The sequence below is a fragment of the Juglans microcarpa x Juglans regia genome, chromosome 5S, assembly GCF_004785595.1.
Source record: "Juglans microcarpa x Juglans regia isolate MS1-56 chromosome 5S, Jm3101_v1.0, whole genome shotgun sequence".
Taxonomy (NCBI): Eukaryota; Viridiplantae; Streptophyta; class Magnoliopsida; order Fagales; family Juglandaceae; genus Juglans; species Juglans microcarpa x Juglans regia.
In genome coordinates, this window is record NC_054603.1 from 7,186,665 (window position 1) to 7,202,640 (window position 15,976).

General features: G+C 36.2%; 2 protein-coding genes across 2 annotated transcripts; one reads left to right on the forward strand and one right to left on the reverse strand.

The window, feature by feature from the left end:
• The first annotated feature begins 8,581 nt into the window (after positions 1-8,581).
• Positions 8,582-11,847, forward strand: LOC121268255 (aminomethyltransferase, mitochondrial-like). The gene is given in 5 exon segments (XM_041172436.1): positions 8,582-8,798; positions 9,089-9,667; positions 10,221-10,339; positions 11,148-11,271; positions 11,273-11,847. Coding segments are annotated over 4 exon segments (1,227 nt in total). The 5' UTR covers positions 8,582-8,798; positions 9,089-9,106; the 3' UTR covers positions 11,696-11,847.
• A 1,776-nt stretch (positions 11,848-13,623) lies between these two features.
• On the reverse strand, positions 13,624-15,033 carry LOC121268251 (probable F-box protein At4g22030). Its single transcript, XM_041172432.1, has one exon. It carries the CDS (start codon positions 15,005-15,007, stop codon positions 13,694-13,696), a length of 1,314 nt encoding a protein of 437 aa, XP_041028366.1. The 5' UTR covers positions 15,008-15,033; the 3' UTR covers positions 13,624-13,693.
• Between the last annotated feature and the right edge of the window lie 943 nt (positions 15,034-15,976).

A 15,976-nucleotide genomic window follows, 5' to 3' on the forward strand; every position in this document is an offset into this window, starting at 1 on the left:
TCTAATATGGGTGGTTCAGCCATGCATCTGTTTGTATATTAATATTATAGTATTCTAATGGATGTGGTTAAATACCTCGGTTAATATTAATATGAAATGTTAATATTAGGTTGAGGAAACAAATAGTTAGGAAACAATAATTTTAAGTAAAATGTAAATTATTAATTAATATATGAAGTGTATTTACAAAATATAAAAAAAAAATTGTAAAATATTATTAAAATATATAATATTATATTATTATTTTGATTTTAGGATGACTAGTCCAATGTGAATTTACCTAGCCAAAAATTAAAACTATAGTCAAAACTTAAACTTCTAGCTAAAATTTAGACTTGACAATAGTTAGACCATTGCCAATGCTCTTAGTTGTTAAGCCGACGAGCTTTCCTATGGACTAGATCCCGGATCCATCAGACTCGGCCGAAAGTAAGGACCATATGTGATGAACCCATGTGAGTGTCCATATGGATCAGGCCCAACATCCCCCATCCTCCGGCATCATTATTTATCGTATTGTACCAACTCAATATTTATCGTATTTTAAAAGTGAGGTTATATGTGAATTATTTAAATTGAAATTAGGGGTTATGATTTTAAGAAAAATCCTATTTTAGACCTTCTAAAATATAATATATCTGCGATATACATATATATATATATATATTTATATTATCTCTATTTCATAACAATATTCTTGAATGAAATATGTTTTGGCTAAAAAAGAATTTTGCAAAAAGTAATTTCACAAATTGATGTGGCTTGATATGATACATCATATTGTAAAGTTACTTTAATTATAAAGTAAATTTAGCGTATCACATAAGATTCTAAGACCATGTCAGTTTATCAATTTACTTTTATAAAATTCTTTCGTGGTTGTAGTAATAATCTTCCTAAATTCGACTTAGGGCTAGTTTGGCTAGAGTATTCATTATTTTATTATTACTTTTCATTATTATTCACTTCTATTCAATATTCTATCATTACTTTTTTACTACTATTCACAAAATATCTGAAATCACCTCACTACCTAAACGCAATCTTACTCTTTATTTTCACGAGACAAACGAAATATTTCCTTAAACTTAGTCAAGTTATCCTAAGTAATTAAGGCCCCGTTTGGAACTTGGAGTTCAATCTAATTTTAACCTGAGTATAGCATCTAAACACCCAACTTTCAAATCACTAAACTCATCTCAACTCAAAATCTCTTTACACGTGGAACTCACAACCTTTTTCAACTCAACATTTTTTTACATGCGGGATCGACAACCTTTTTTAACTTCCTATAAATACATTTAAACTCATTTTAATATTCAAACACATCTATACTCATCTTAAGTGGCCCCCACAAAACTACATCTAAACTCATCTTAAGTGGCCCCCACAAAACTTACTCCACCATTTCAACTCATTACTATTCATAAAGAACTCAGCTCAGCTCAGCTCAACATCCAAACGAGACTTATAGATTGTCTATGCCACATTTATTGCCCCATCCTTTGTTATTTAACATATTAGAAAATTTCAAACCCTAGATGTTTTTTGGTGTACAATGCATTTGCCACACTTTATGAGTCCTTTGCCCTATAAATCGGGGCAGGAATACAAAATTTATTTTGTTGGATACAATTTTTTTTTTTTTATAAATTAAATTTTGTGTGAAGGGTATATTATCTAAAAACAGTATTGAGAGGTGGCTTGATTTATGTTGAAAAAGTGTCTCCACAGATTATTTGCTCGAGCGGTGTCTCTACCGCTCAAGTGAAACTTCAGACAGTGAGTTCGTTCATCAATTGCTCGACAATCAGCTCGAGCTGGACACAACCTATGAGTTCGCTCGACACCCGATCGACAGTCAGCTCGAGCGGGATGCAAACCCGAGAGTTCGCTCAACACTCAGCTTGGGCGAGCGCTAGCCCTAATGTTCACTTGAACGAATGTTTGTATTTCAGGGTTTCGTTCCGTTTCAATATAAATACATGTTGTTTTCCTTGTATTTTTTGACTTTTACAATTTGAGCAATCGTATTCTTACATAGAGAGGTGAGATCCTTTTGTGAGAATCCTAAAAGTCTATTGGGTGTTTTGGAGCTTTGGGTTTGAGGATTTTGTGATTATACTCCACTTTTGTTAATAGTGAATTCAATGAGACCGACCTCGCCAGTGGACGTAGACTCACATTGAGGTGAACCACTTAAATCTTGGCGTTCTACGTGTGATTGTTGATTTTTTCTTTTGACTTGCTTTTACTAGTTCACTTTAACTTAGTCTTTGATAACCAGTTAATTCCAACAAATTGGTATTGGAGTGCGAGACTCTATGCGAGATTTTGAGGGATAGCTATGGCAAAGTTTGAAGTGGAGAAATTCGAAAGTCAGAATAGTTTCAATTTATGGTGCATCAAGATGAAGGCTTTGTTGCGACAACAAGGTTTGTCAAAGGTATTGGATGGGAATGTGTCCGACAAAGATGACTTCTCCAGTCGGCGAACGCATTAGATATTTACCTAAAGATTGCTGATGAGGAGACCGCTGCTGGTTTTTGGACTAAACTTGAGAGCTTGTATATGAAGAAATCATTCACAAACCATTTGTATCTGCAACAACAATTATACATGCTCAAAATGAAGGAAGGTACTCATATTTCTAAACACTTAGATGAATTTAATAAGATTATTATGGATTTGAGGAATATTGACATTAAACTTGAAGATGAGGATCAAGCCTTAATTGTTTTGTATTTGTTGCCTATATTGTTTGATAATTTTTTAAATTCAATGTTGTATTGTAGATATACTATTTCTTTGGCAGATATCAAATTTATTTTGAATTCTAAAGAATTGAGAATTAAATTGAGTTTGAAGGGCACGGAAAATAAAGCAAGTGGTTTGTTTGTTAAGGATTCCCCTTATAGGGGTAGATCCAGTGAGAGGGGTTTAGAGAAGAACATGGATAAATCCAAGGGCAGTTCACAATCAAAGTTTAACAAGAAAAACGTTAAATGTCATTATTGTCATAAATTTGGTCATTACAAGAATAAGTGTCTCAAACTGAAAAGGAAAGAGGAAGGCACTAGTTTGTCTAATGTCGTTAACGTTGCTGATGAAAAGTCTAACAGTTCAGATATTTTCTTAGCAATAAACGGCTCTAATAGTCGGTTTGGTGACAAGTGAGTCATGGAATCAACTTATACTTTTCATATGTGTCCTAAGAGGGATTGATTCACTTCTTATGAGCCAGTCAACGGTGGTTCTGTTTTGATGGGGAATGATATAGCTTGTAAAATTATTGAGATTGGTTCAATTAAGATTAAAATGTTTGATGGGATTGTCAGAACATTGTCTAACATCTGACATATCCTGAATTTGAAGAAAAATCTTATTTCATTAGACACTCTTGATTCTCTAGGTTTCCGGTACACCGGTGAATGTGGAGCTATTAGACAGATGTTCTTTATTTTCTTCAAGGCAGTACAATGATAGGTGCAACTGCAGTGTCTAATTCAGATGATCCAAACTCTGACATTATCCATTTTGTGGCACATGTGTTTGGGTCATATGAGTGAAAAGAGGATGTCTATTCTGAGTAAACAAGGCTTGTTGTGTGATAAAAAAAATAGAAAAACTTGAATTATGTGAACATTGTGTATTTGGAAAACAATGTAGGGTTCAATTTTCTATAGGGGTTCACATAATTAAAATACATCTTCTGTTCCATTGAAAGGTGGAGCTCAGTATTTATTTACTTTTATTGATGATTACTCAAGAAAGGTTTGGGTTTACTTTCTAAAATAAAAGAGCGATGTATTTGCTAACTTTAAACAATGGAATACTTTAATTGAAAATTAGACAAGCAAGAAAGTAAAGCGGCTTTGAACTAACAATGGTATGAAATTTAGTGGAGATGAGTTTGATGAATTCTGCAAAGATGAATGTATTGTAAGGCTCCGCACAGTTAGACACACTCCACAGAAAAATGGAGTAGTTGAACAGATGAATAAGATTCTCTTAGAGAGAGCTTGCAGTAAGATTTCGAATACCGACTTGTCTAAAGATTTCTAAGTTGAAGCAATCAATACAACTTGCTATTTAGTTAACCGCTCTCCAACCACAACTATTGGTTTAAAAACTCCAAATGAGGTACGGTCTGGTACTTTTATTGATTATTCAAACTTGAAAATTTTTTGTTACCCTGCATATTTTTATGTTAATGAATGAAAACTTGAGCCAAGGGCAAATAAGGGCATATTCATTGGATATGCCAGTGGGGTGAAATGATTCAGGTTATGGTATACTGATCCTAAATCACCCAAGTTTGTAATTAGCAGGGATGTTGTATTTGATGAACAATCCATACTTAATCTTAGAAAGGAGTTTACTGTGTCTACAAGTGAAGAGCAGAGTAATGGCAAAAAGGTGGAGTTGCAAATTGAGGTTTCACAAGAGGTGCCAGCCGACACTTAAGATCATGCTATTGCCGATGAGCATGATTCTGATTCTAAAAGTGGCACACATAATGAGCAAGACTACAATATATCTACTGGTAGACAAAAGAGGCAGATTAAGCTATCTCAGAGATATGCTCATACAAACATAGTGATGTATGCACTTACTACAACAAAGAACATTGTTGGTTAAGAGCCTTCCAATTATTCAGAAACTGTCAAGAGTAAGGAGTTTGTACAATGGTGCGCAATGATAACGGAAGAGATTGAGTCTTTTCACAAGAACCAAACTTGGTATTTGGTTAAGTTGTTGAAGAAGACAAAGATTGTTGGTTGTAAATGGGTCTTCAAGAGAAAAGAAGGAATCCAGGGTGTTGCAGATGCAAGGTACAAGGCACACTTAATTGCAAATGACTATACTAAGAAAGAAGGTGTGAAATTCAATGAAGTTTTCTCTCCAGTTGTAAAACAAAATTCAATCAGAGTGTTTCTTGCTATGGTGGCATTGTATGATCTAGAGTTACATAAACTAGAACTGAGCTCCATATTCGACGGAGTTGGAGTAGCCGTTTCTGACCTCAGAGAAAAATTGTCACTCTGACTCTGACTCCGATCGGAGGTTAGAGCTTGGAGCACAAAGCTCGGAGCCCAACTCGGAGCAGCTCATAGGATTCAGTGTTTGTACTTTACTTACATATTTAAAAATCAAACAAAAACATGCAAAAACAATCTTAGGCAGAAATAGAAAATGTATCGCATGTTATAAAAGGAAAAAGAAAAAGAAAATGTATGGATTAAAGGAGAGGGAGAGAGAGAGAGAGAGAGAGAGGATCAAAATGTTAGAAAAAATAAAACCTTGCAAGGCCTAGCCTTGGACTCGAAGTGGTGCTCCTCGTCAGACTGTAACACACAACAGCACCAATTTGAAGAAGAAGTGAAGAACAACATAAGACCAGATGAAGAAGTGAGAAAGAGAATTGTTCTTGTGGGGTCTGGGGAAATTGGGGATGAGTGAAAAAAGTTTGGCCCTTGGGTTGGGGACCTGGGGTACGCTGGTACGATGCTGTTTTAATTAAAAAGCCTAAAATAAAAAAAAATTGTTCTCGTGGGAAGTGGGGATGGGGGCTCAAACTTCAGTAATAGAGTTTAATAAAAAGGTCAACAACCATTAGGCCAATGGAGTAGTTTTCATTTATTTTGTAATATTAAATATATTAAGTATATCTATTGGAGTTGAAGTCGGCAGTCCGGAGTCTTGTTCAACTCCAAACTCCGACTCCGACTATTTTTACCCTCCAACTCTGACTTTTCCGACTCTGACGGAGTCGAAATCGAAGCTGATGTCCGCCGGAGTCAGAGTCACCGAAGGTTTTACCCACCCCTAACAGAAACTTGATATTAAAACAACATTTCTACATGGTGAGCTTGAAGAAACCATTTACATGCATCAATCAAAGGGGTTCATTGTTAAAGGTAAAGAAGATCATGTGTGCAAATTGAAGAAATCATTGTATAGTTTGAAGTAGTTTCCGAGGAAATGGTATAAGCGTTTTGATTCTTTTATAATTGATCATAGTTATTTGAGCAGTACCTATGATAATTGTATTTATAACAGGCAGTTGTTTGATGGGTCTTTCATTTATTTGCTACTTTATGTTGTTTATATGTTTATTGCTGCTAAAGGCATGTATGATGTTAGCATGTTGAAAACCCAACTCAGTAATGAGTTTGAAATGAAGATTTAGGTGCTGCAAAAAATATTTTGGAGATGGAGTTCCACAGAGATAGGAAAGCTAGAAAGTTGTGTTTGTCCTAGGGAAAGTACATTGAGAAAGTTCTTGAGAGATTTGGAATGTCTAATTCCAAACCAGTAAGTACACCACTTGCTGCACATTTTAAACTTTCAGCATCAATATCTCATCAGACAGACAAGGAGGAACAATACATAGCTCTAGTGTTCCATATTCCAATGAAGTGGGCAGTTTTATGTATGCAATGGTTTGTACTCGTTCAGACATTTCACAGGCAGTGAGCATTGTTAGCATGTACATGGCTAATCCAGGTAAGGTTAATTGACAGACTGTGAAATGGATACTCAGTATTTGAAAGGGACTTTGAATTTTGGCTTAATCTTTGATAGAGAAATTGACTTCAATTCCAGGGTTGTTGGTTATGTTAATTTTGATTATGCTGATGACTTAGACAAACGAAGATCATTGATAGGATATGTTTTCACTTTGTGTGGTTTTACTTTTAGTTGGAAAGCAACTTTACAATCCATTGTTACTTTATCAATTACAGAAGTAGAATATATGGCAGTAGCAGAGGCTGTGAATAAAGCCATTTGGCTAAAATGTCTGATCAGTGATTTGGGACTACAACAAGGTAGAATTTCAGTATTTTGTGACAGCCAGAGTACAATACATTTGACCAAAAATCAAATATATCATAGGAGAACCAAGGACATTGATGTCAGGTATAATTTTCTTATGGAGGTTGTTATAGAGGGTGTGATAGAAATTCAACATATATGTTGAAAAAGCTAGTTCCAGTATATAAGTTCAAATTCTGTTTGGACTTAATTGGTGTTTGGGGTCTGTGATTCCCTTAGGAGATTTGGTGGAGGGAGTCATCTATTTGTTTAATGGATTTTGTTTAGGCTTGATGGAATACAAGCCAAGGTGGAGATTTGTTAAGAGGTAGCTTGATTCCTATTGAAAAAACTCTCCACAGATTATTCGCTCCAGCTGTATCTATGCCGCTCGATTGAAGCTTCAGATAGTGAGTTCGCTTATCAGTTTCTCGACAGTCAGTTCGAGCGGGATGCCAATCCGAGAGTTCGCTCAACACTCAGCTCGAGCGAGGGCAGTCCTAATGTTCGCTCAAGCGAATGTTCGTATTCTAGGGCTCTGTACCGTTTAAGTATAAATACATGTTGTTCTCCTTGTATTTTATGATTTTTACAATTTGAGTAGCTATATACTTAGAGAGAGAGAGAGAGAGAGAGAGAGAGAGAATCCCGAGATCAGTCTATTAGGTGTATTGTGGCTTTGGGATTAATGATTTTGTGATTAATTTCTTGTCCTACACCTTTGTTAATAGTGAATTCATTGAGATCAACTCTGCCAGTAGACGTAGACTTATATTAAGCCGAATTATTCTGTGTATGATTGTTAATTTTTTCTTTTAATTTGCTTCTACTATTTCACTTTAACTTAACCTTTTAATAGCCCGTTAATCCCAATACTTACAAATATAATTTTTTTTTTTAGTTTGAAAGGCTATTCATCAGCCATATTTTGGTTGCCAAACAAAGCCACCAACCACGATCTCACATAATGATAGCAAATATCAAGCTGCCATCGGCATAGCCCTTCAACATTTTAAGCAATATCTCAATTAACTTAAGTAGTTCTTCTGTAAGCGATTTTAGCTTGGATATTGAGAATACGAAGTATTCTCACTATTATTTATTATTATTTTTTACCTACTTGTCATTATTATTCAATTATCATTATTTTTTTATTATTATTTATAAAATATTTGAGAATACTTCGAACTTGGATTCCAAGTGTGCAAATTTACATAACTTTGACCTCCTAGTAATCTTGTATATTATAAATTAGAAAAATTATTTACATAAGTCTACTGTTGGCTGTAGTCGTAGCACATCTAATGTGTTGAGTTAAAAAAAAAAATCATGTAAAGTGTATGGAGAGTGTGGCTGATGTATAGCTGAGCTTTATAAATTAACTTTTAGAGTGTGTTTAGATATTGAAGTGAGTTGAATTGAGTTGAGATGATAAAATATTATTAGAATATTATTTTTTAATATTATTATTATTTTAAAACTTAGAAAAGTTGAATTGTTTATTATATTTTATATTAAAATTTAAAAAAATTATAATGATGAATTGAAATGAGTTAATAGTAATTTAATAACCAAAGTTACCCTTAATGGATTATTTCCTGATGAAAACACTCGAAATAATTATTTAAAACAAAAAAGAAGACAACCTCAGATCGGATATAATCAGAAGGGAGAGAGAGAGAGAGAGCGAGAGAGAGAGGGATGATCATGATGAGGTAGGTCGTTTGGTAGCGCTACGACCACTCGCTAACGATCGGGTTTCGTTGGCTGTCTCCGTCTGAAAGAGAGACCCTTTCCTCCACTCGCTATGCGACTCGATTTACCCACCAACCCTCCCAATATTTTCCCACATCTTATTAACGCACTGACACACCCACAAATATATAAGATAAATAGACACTTATGTATAAAAGACAGTCTTTTTATTTAGATTTGGTTATTCTTGAGATAACAGAGGACGACGAAGAGAACCCATCTCTGTAAGTGCTTTCCCAGTGTTTCTCTTTCGTTCTTTCTTTGAAATTCAGTGTCATCTGGGTTTGTACCTTTTTTCTTTGTGTGTGATTTGGAGATCTATGTGATTGATTGCTTCCTGAAATAAGGTTGTGGAGAAACACTATTCAGATCTAGATTCGAGATGATAGGTTGAGTTTCTGTGTGTGATTTGGAGATCTATGTGAGTGTTTGGTTTCTGTTTAGAAGCCATTGTCATTTTATTAGAGACACTTCTGATGTCTATCTGTGTCTAAAACTTCCTCTTATTCATCAGATATTCTCTGCTAAGAAGATGAGAGGAGGGGGTTTGTGGCAACTTGGGCAATCATTAACACGTCATCTTGCTCAGGCTGATAAGAAGACTGTTGCTCGTCGATACCTTTCTGCAGAAGCAGAGCTAAAAAAGACAGTTCTTCATGACTTCCATGTTGTTAATGGCGGGAAGATGGTGCCCTTTGCTGGGTGGAGCATGCCCATTCAATACAAGGACTCAATCATGGATTCTACTCTGAATTGTAGGCAGAATGGTAGCCTTTTTGATGTCTCCCATATGTGTGGGCTGAGCCTCAAGGGAAAGGATTGCATACCTTTCCTTGAAAAGCTTGTCATTGCTGATGTTGCTGCTCTTGCCCCTGGAACCGGGACGCTAACTGTCTTTACAAATGAGAAGGGAGGAGCAATTGATGATTCAGTGATAACCAAGGTGAAGGATGATCACATTTACCTGGTCGTCAATGCAGGGTGTAGGGATAAGGATCTGGCTCACATTGAGGAGCATATGAAGGCATTCAAGGCCAAAGGTGGGGATGTCTCATGGCACATCCATGATGAGAGGTCACTTCTAGCTCTCCAGGTCAATCCTAGATTTCCCTTTCCATGTTTTCCCTCCTTGTCTTAGTTTTTCCTCGGATTGATTATTTTCTTACCTTGGAATATGCATGTCACCTGCTGAAATTTTAATGCTTTTTATATAGGTCCCAGGAAAATGCAGACTTGTTCTTGTTTTTTTTTTTTTTTTTTTTGTATACACTGTAGTTCTTTAGGCTACGCAGGTTGAGCTCTTGGCTTGTTCTTACTTTATGCTCCGTTCCTTCAATACATGTGTTTTACCTTTGTTCCTTCCTTTTATCTTCCTCTTTATGTTCCTTCTGAACCATATCAAAATATAAATATTTGCAAGAAAGTTTTTTAATTACACTAACTCAGAGATAATAGACTAGATGTTCAATTAAAACTTGGATTATATTTCTGTGAAAGTCATTCAAACCACATTGCCATGATTGTTAGAAAGCAAGGTGCTAACACTTGCACTATGACGAAAAGATAATGCTTCTTTAGCTAGTTTAATATACCGTTAAATGACATGCATAATTTACAAATAGTTTTCCTTGGTTTTTCTGGTGCAGGGTCCATTGGCTGGCCCAGTTCTTCAGCACCTGACAAAAGAAGACTTGAGCAAGGTATACTTTGGGGAGTTCCATATGTTGGATATCAATGGAGTGCACTGCTTTCTAACTAGGACAGGGTATGTTTCCTTTTTATTTCTTTTTCTCATTTATTTCTTTTTCTCAAGTCCAAAATTAGGAGTATTTCACCTTTCACGGTGAGAGTCTAAATGCCAAGTCCTTTCTGAATTTTTAGCCGGTGATAGTTCAGTCTCATATCATTTTTTTTTTTTTTTTATATATCAAAAGTAACATAATTCATTGATAATGATCAATTACAAATGAATATCAGTCCAAATGATTTGAGAAAGAAAATCTGGGTAAGATTCCCACCATACATTAATATCCTCAACATTCCATGCATTTCTTGCAAGCTTATGGGCTGCATTATTGCCCAACCTTCCCACATGTTGAATTTGACATTTTGGAAACCTCTTCATCAGCTCCTGGATGCCTTTGGTGAGATTACTCAGCATTGCTACTGATTCTTTCTTTCCTTGAATGGCTTGAACCATCATTAGAGAATCACTCTCTACAATCAGATCTTGCAATCCCAAAGGAATACAAAGCTGTAGGCCTCTCAGGAGGGAAGTATGACTAACTTTTCCTGTCCCCATTCGTTTGACATTACAACAAAGCAGTGTTAAATCCAAACTTTCAAGGAACTTATATTCATGAAAGTGGATTTATTATGACGTTTTCTGTCTTATTACACAACAAAAAACTGATAAAAAAAACGAATCCAAGCTTATCAATAACACGGGCGCATATCCAACGCTTCTATCCCCCCCCCCCCCCCCCCCCCCCCCCACCAAATAATTATAAAGGAAAAAAAAAGAAATACTGATTGATAGTTGATTAGCCTTTCCTCTTCTCGGAGATTTTCAGGTATACTGGTGAAGATGGTTTTGAAATCTCTGTTCCTTCAGAGCATGCAGTGGATCTTGCCAAAGCAATCTTGGAGAAATCTGAAGGGAAGGTAAGGTTGACCGGTCTGGGAGCTAGAGACAGTCCTCCGACTTGAAGCTGGGCTCTGTTTATATGGTAACGATATGGAACAACATGTAACTCCTGTTGAGGCAGGACTCACATGGGCCATAGGGAAGAGAAGAAGAGCTGAAGGTGGTTTTCTAGGTGCCGAGGTGATACTTAAGCAACTTGAAGAGGGTCCATCAGTCAGGCGTGTTGGGGTTTTCTCTTCAGGGCCACCTCCCAGAAGCCACAGTGAGATTCAGGATGATAAAGGAAAGGGCATTGGGGAAGTCACCAGTGGAGGATTTAGCCCCTGCCTTAAGAAGAATATAGCAATGGGGTATGTGATATCTGGGTCACACAAGGCAGGCACCAAAGTTAAGATTGTAATTCGAGGAAAGTCCTATGATGGGGTTGTCACAAAAATGCCATTTGTACCAACAAAATACTACAAGCCATCCTAATTCAACTCTGGTATGTCAACTTCAGAATTTTCTGATCCGTTCCTTTTCGACATCTTTTTTATAAACTTGACTTCTTGTCGATTATTCCATCTTCCAATTACCATCGGCACGAAGTACGAGGTGGAATGTAATATTATGTTTTGTTCCTTTCATTATGAAGTCCATACTTGCTAGAATGATTCGCAGAGCATACATAGTGAACCCTTTAATTACCGAAGACATGGGCTCTTCCAACAAGAATTATGTCATAAAGGTTTAAAACAATCTTAATGAGAGATAAGAAGATATAGCATTCGAACTGGTTTAAAGCAACTTAATTTGGGTCGACTCTTTAGGCTTCTTTCATTGGATTGAGTCCAAGTTGGACGATACGGCTTGTATTGGCCGGTACCGCCATAAATATTAATTTTTACACTTATTAAGGTGACTACAATCGTGATATAGATGAAATGAGATGAGAAATCTATAAATAGTAGTAAGATAATTTGTAAATAATATTAAAATAGTTTGAGATAAGATTTTTATGGAGTTTCAAAAAAGGAGAGAAAAAAAATTGAATAAAAAAAATTATAAAGTTAAAATAGTGTTAAAATATAATCTTTTAATATAATTTTTGTTTTGAGATTTGAAAAAGTTAAATTATTTTTTGTATTTTGTTTGAAAGTTTTGGAAAGTTCTAATGATTATAAGAAAAAATTAAAAATTTGAAATTGAAAAATATGCGTTTAAATGGTGTTTGAATATTAAAATGAGATGACATGATTTCAAATATTTGTTAAACTAAATCAGACCTAATTGTTTTCCTATTTTGGATTTAATAAGAAGATTTATATCTCGAGTATTTGAGTTGTAAAGAGAAGTCATATATTTAGTTTGAGCTTTGCTATTCATAAACTCCACACACTATATTTTCTTTTATTTCTTTATTTTTAATTTTTTTTTTGATTTTATTCTTCTTAAAATAATTGAATTCTTCTATTCATCATCCATATACCACACAATTGGTAAGAGAAAAAAATTAAAAAAATAACAAAAAAAGTGGCGTGTGGTATGTGAGGCTTATGAATATAATTTTTCTTTAGTTTTTGAGAAATTCTACTCATTAGTCACTATTTACTTCCACACCTCATACCTACAACTTTTTTTTTTCAAAGTGTGGATATGTTTTTCATAGAGTGTGAAGTATAAGATAGTAAATAATTACTGATAAGAATAATTTTTTTTTAGTTTTTTTAGGACCCTTGTCTTTTAATTAACCATGCACCCAATACGGCCTAAAACTATATTCAGGAAAAATCAGACGCATTTAAACGGAAATTGTCATGACAAGATTTTGTCCTCATTTGTGTCATTTTAAACGGCAAGAAACTAATCGTCGTAATATTTCAATTAAAATATTTTCTTGATTTGATATGTGAGTCCAGCTTATATATATTGTTTAGATTTTTAGACAATGATAGAACACATTAAATTTTGCTATTTTCAAGTCTCTGTGAAATGGTATTACGTTCACGTATAGTGGTTATTGCTTGGGTGTTGACCCATGCAAGTCGAGGATCATTTTCATTGAAAAGAGAGTATATATACGACGATCACGACAGTCGTACTGAGTTTTCAATTGAGCTGACTTTCGAATTCCAGGGCCAATTCCAGCCATTAATTTCAAGACAAGACAACACCTAAAAAAAAGTCTTAACACGGTCGTCCAATCTTAGCGCCATATTCACCTAATCGATATATAAATTTCTTTGTTCAATTGATCATGAAGAACTCTCCGAATGATCAACCGCGTTCGATCGTCGATGTCATGTTAGTTTTGCCTGCAACTTGACTATTCAACAACTACTTGTAAAGGGTTGATGAATTCAAGAATATATTTTATACGCAGGAAACTAAGAAAATTGGTTTTAATATTGTCTAAGCACGAGTGAAACTTAAGAACTTTAATACCATCATGTTAAAGTAATATATATGCTAATATTATGCATGGAATCCTAACTAAAAGAGCTTGCTAGCGAATTCATCCATGGCAGTTCCATCTATACGGCAAGAAGCTGACTTTCTTGCAAGATCTCTGAGCTGTGACACGCTTCTTCCCAGTTGCAGAGTCACCTTCGTTTCAAACAACTCTCCGTTTTCTCTTCTCTCCAAGTCTTTTTCCTCAAGTGCCTCTTCGATTGTTTCTTTCAATAGCCGGAGAAAGCCACCGGCGTTTCTATACATCTCAAACACCATCCCAACTTGCCCACCATGTTGGAAAGTATTGACAGTGGTAGCTAACGCCCCAGCACTCAAGGCTACTACTGCAGCCCATGCCACATTACCAACGCAAGCCGAGCCGACAGCCGCAATGCCTGTGAGTAATGGACCTGATACGGCCAAGATCTTGTTGATCTTCAACACCAGGTTTCCTAGCCTTTCATAGTCTTCACTGTCCTTTCTCTTCACCACCTCCATGATCTCTCGCATTTCTGCTTCAAGTTCCTCACTCCATCCATTTGTCTCTAGCTGTTTTCCTTCATGTGATTCATTTTCCATTTGGATGATCAGTTGATGGGAAGGCCACCAAGTAGCTGGCTCAAACTTTGCGGGGAATTTGTCAAGCGTTGCTCCTAGCATTGGAAGTGGGTAGGCTTTGTCAAGGGCCAAAACCCTTTCCATCACGTCCTCCACATCTTCTTGAGTTGGAGTCCCAAGAGCGAGCATAGTTTGGATTTGGCTCCGGAGCTGCTTGAACAATCTTGTAGCATTGCGTTGCTCCTCTGCAAGTTGTGAAGGCTGAATCTTGTTCATCACAAGCAACATCCCCGCGGCTGCAGCATACAAGAGAGTGGCCGACAATTTCAGAGCCAAAAGGGGCATTCCGGAGCCACCAATCGCTGCAGCACCCACCATGGCTGCAGCAGCAAGGGTTATCATGTTGATGGAGTTCAGAAGAAGGGTGTTCCAGTTATCACGCTGCTGTCCAACGTTGGTGTGCATTTCCACTCTGTCAGCCACGGCCTCTAAGATGGCATGGAGTTGGGTGGCGGCAAAAGAGGTGGAGTTGCTTGATTCAACAATATCATTGGCAGTCGGTGTGGAAGTGAGGTTGATGTTTTCTATTGGGACCCTGTTTGTGAACTCGTCGACCCTTCTGTTCATTTCGTCAACCAGCTTTCTCATTGCTATTTTGGGAACCGAGAAACGAACTTTTGGAAGCTTTGGGGCGTTAATAGCATCATTAAGTTTCATGGAACAACAATATGAAGACGAAGAAGAAGAAGAAGAAAATGAAGGTAATAGCAAAGTTGAAGCCTTTAAGGAAGCCATGGGATTGAACAGGGTTTTCTCTCAGGTTTTTCGAAGCAGGTTGAGAATGCTGGTGTATAGAGGCTCTCTAGTCCTATTTATGCTCTCCAAAACGATAGCTCATGTACGTAAAGAAGGGGTCATTTCATACAGCAAAAAAATAGAAAAAAATAAAAATTAATTAAATACAGATTGACTGACTAGGTGACTGGACTCAGCCTATTGGCTGACCAACCTGACCGATTCCCTTTCCATAAATTTTCCTACCTCGTGTTTGGTCTTTCATGCGACGTGGTAAAACCTGCATTAACCTAATACAAATAACAATTTTCATAAGTACTACAAACCAGCTTGGTTTCTTTCTTTTATTTTGTTGCGTGCCATGCAATTTGGATGCATGTATATATCTGTATGTGTGTGTGTGTGTGTGTGTGTATATATATATATATATATATATAGTTAGATAGCAGGTCAATATCTCCCAAGTCCAAAGCATTATGGCTTTTTCACACGTACGTACGACTCAACCATTGGTACTACTCTTTCTATATTGAGATTTGCTATAGATCAGTAACTGTACACCCCATGGACTTTTTTTTTCTTTTCTCCTTATAGAAACGCTCGTTTTGAGCTTTCATTCGAATCATTCTCTCTCTTTCAATTTCAACCTCGATCTATTTTCAGGCGTATAACACGAAGAATGCAACAGCAACATCAAGAAACCGTCTATAGTAAAGGAGATTCAGAGCTCAAAAAAATCTAACAAAAAAATCATTAAATAAGGGGAAAAAAATATGCACGAGTATACGACTTTGATCTCTTCCTCCTTGGACGCCAAGAAAAGCCTAAACTGGGGGTTTTGTCCAAACCCAAGAACAATCTCGTAGAAAGACAAAGAAAAAAAGAGAGAACTTTATTCTTCTAACCCTCTATCTTTCCCTTAGCTCTTTTAGGAATCGCTGTAGTCTCTCCAACAGATGAGCATGGTGA

Coding starts and splice junctions, on each gene's coding strand:
- LOC121268251 (XM_041172432.1), bottom strand. CDS start 15,007: ATGGCTTCCTTAAAGGCTTCAACTTTGCTATTACCTTCATTTTCTTCT.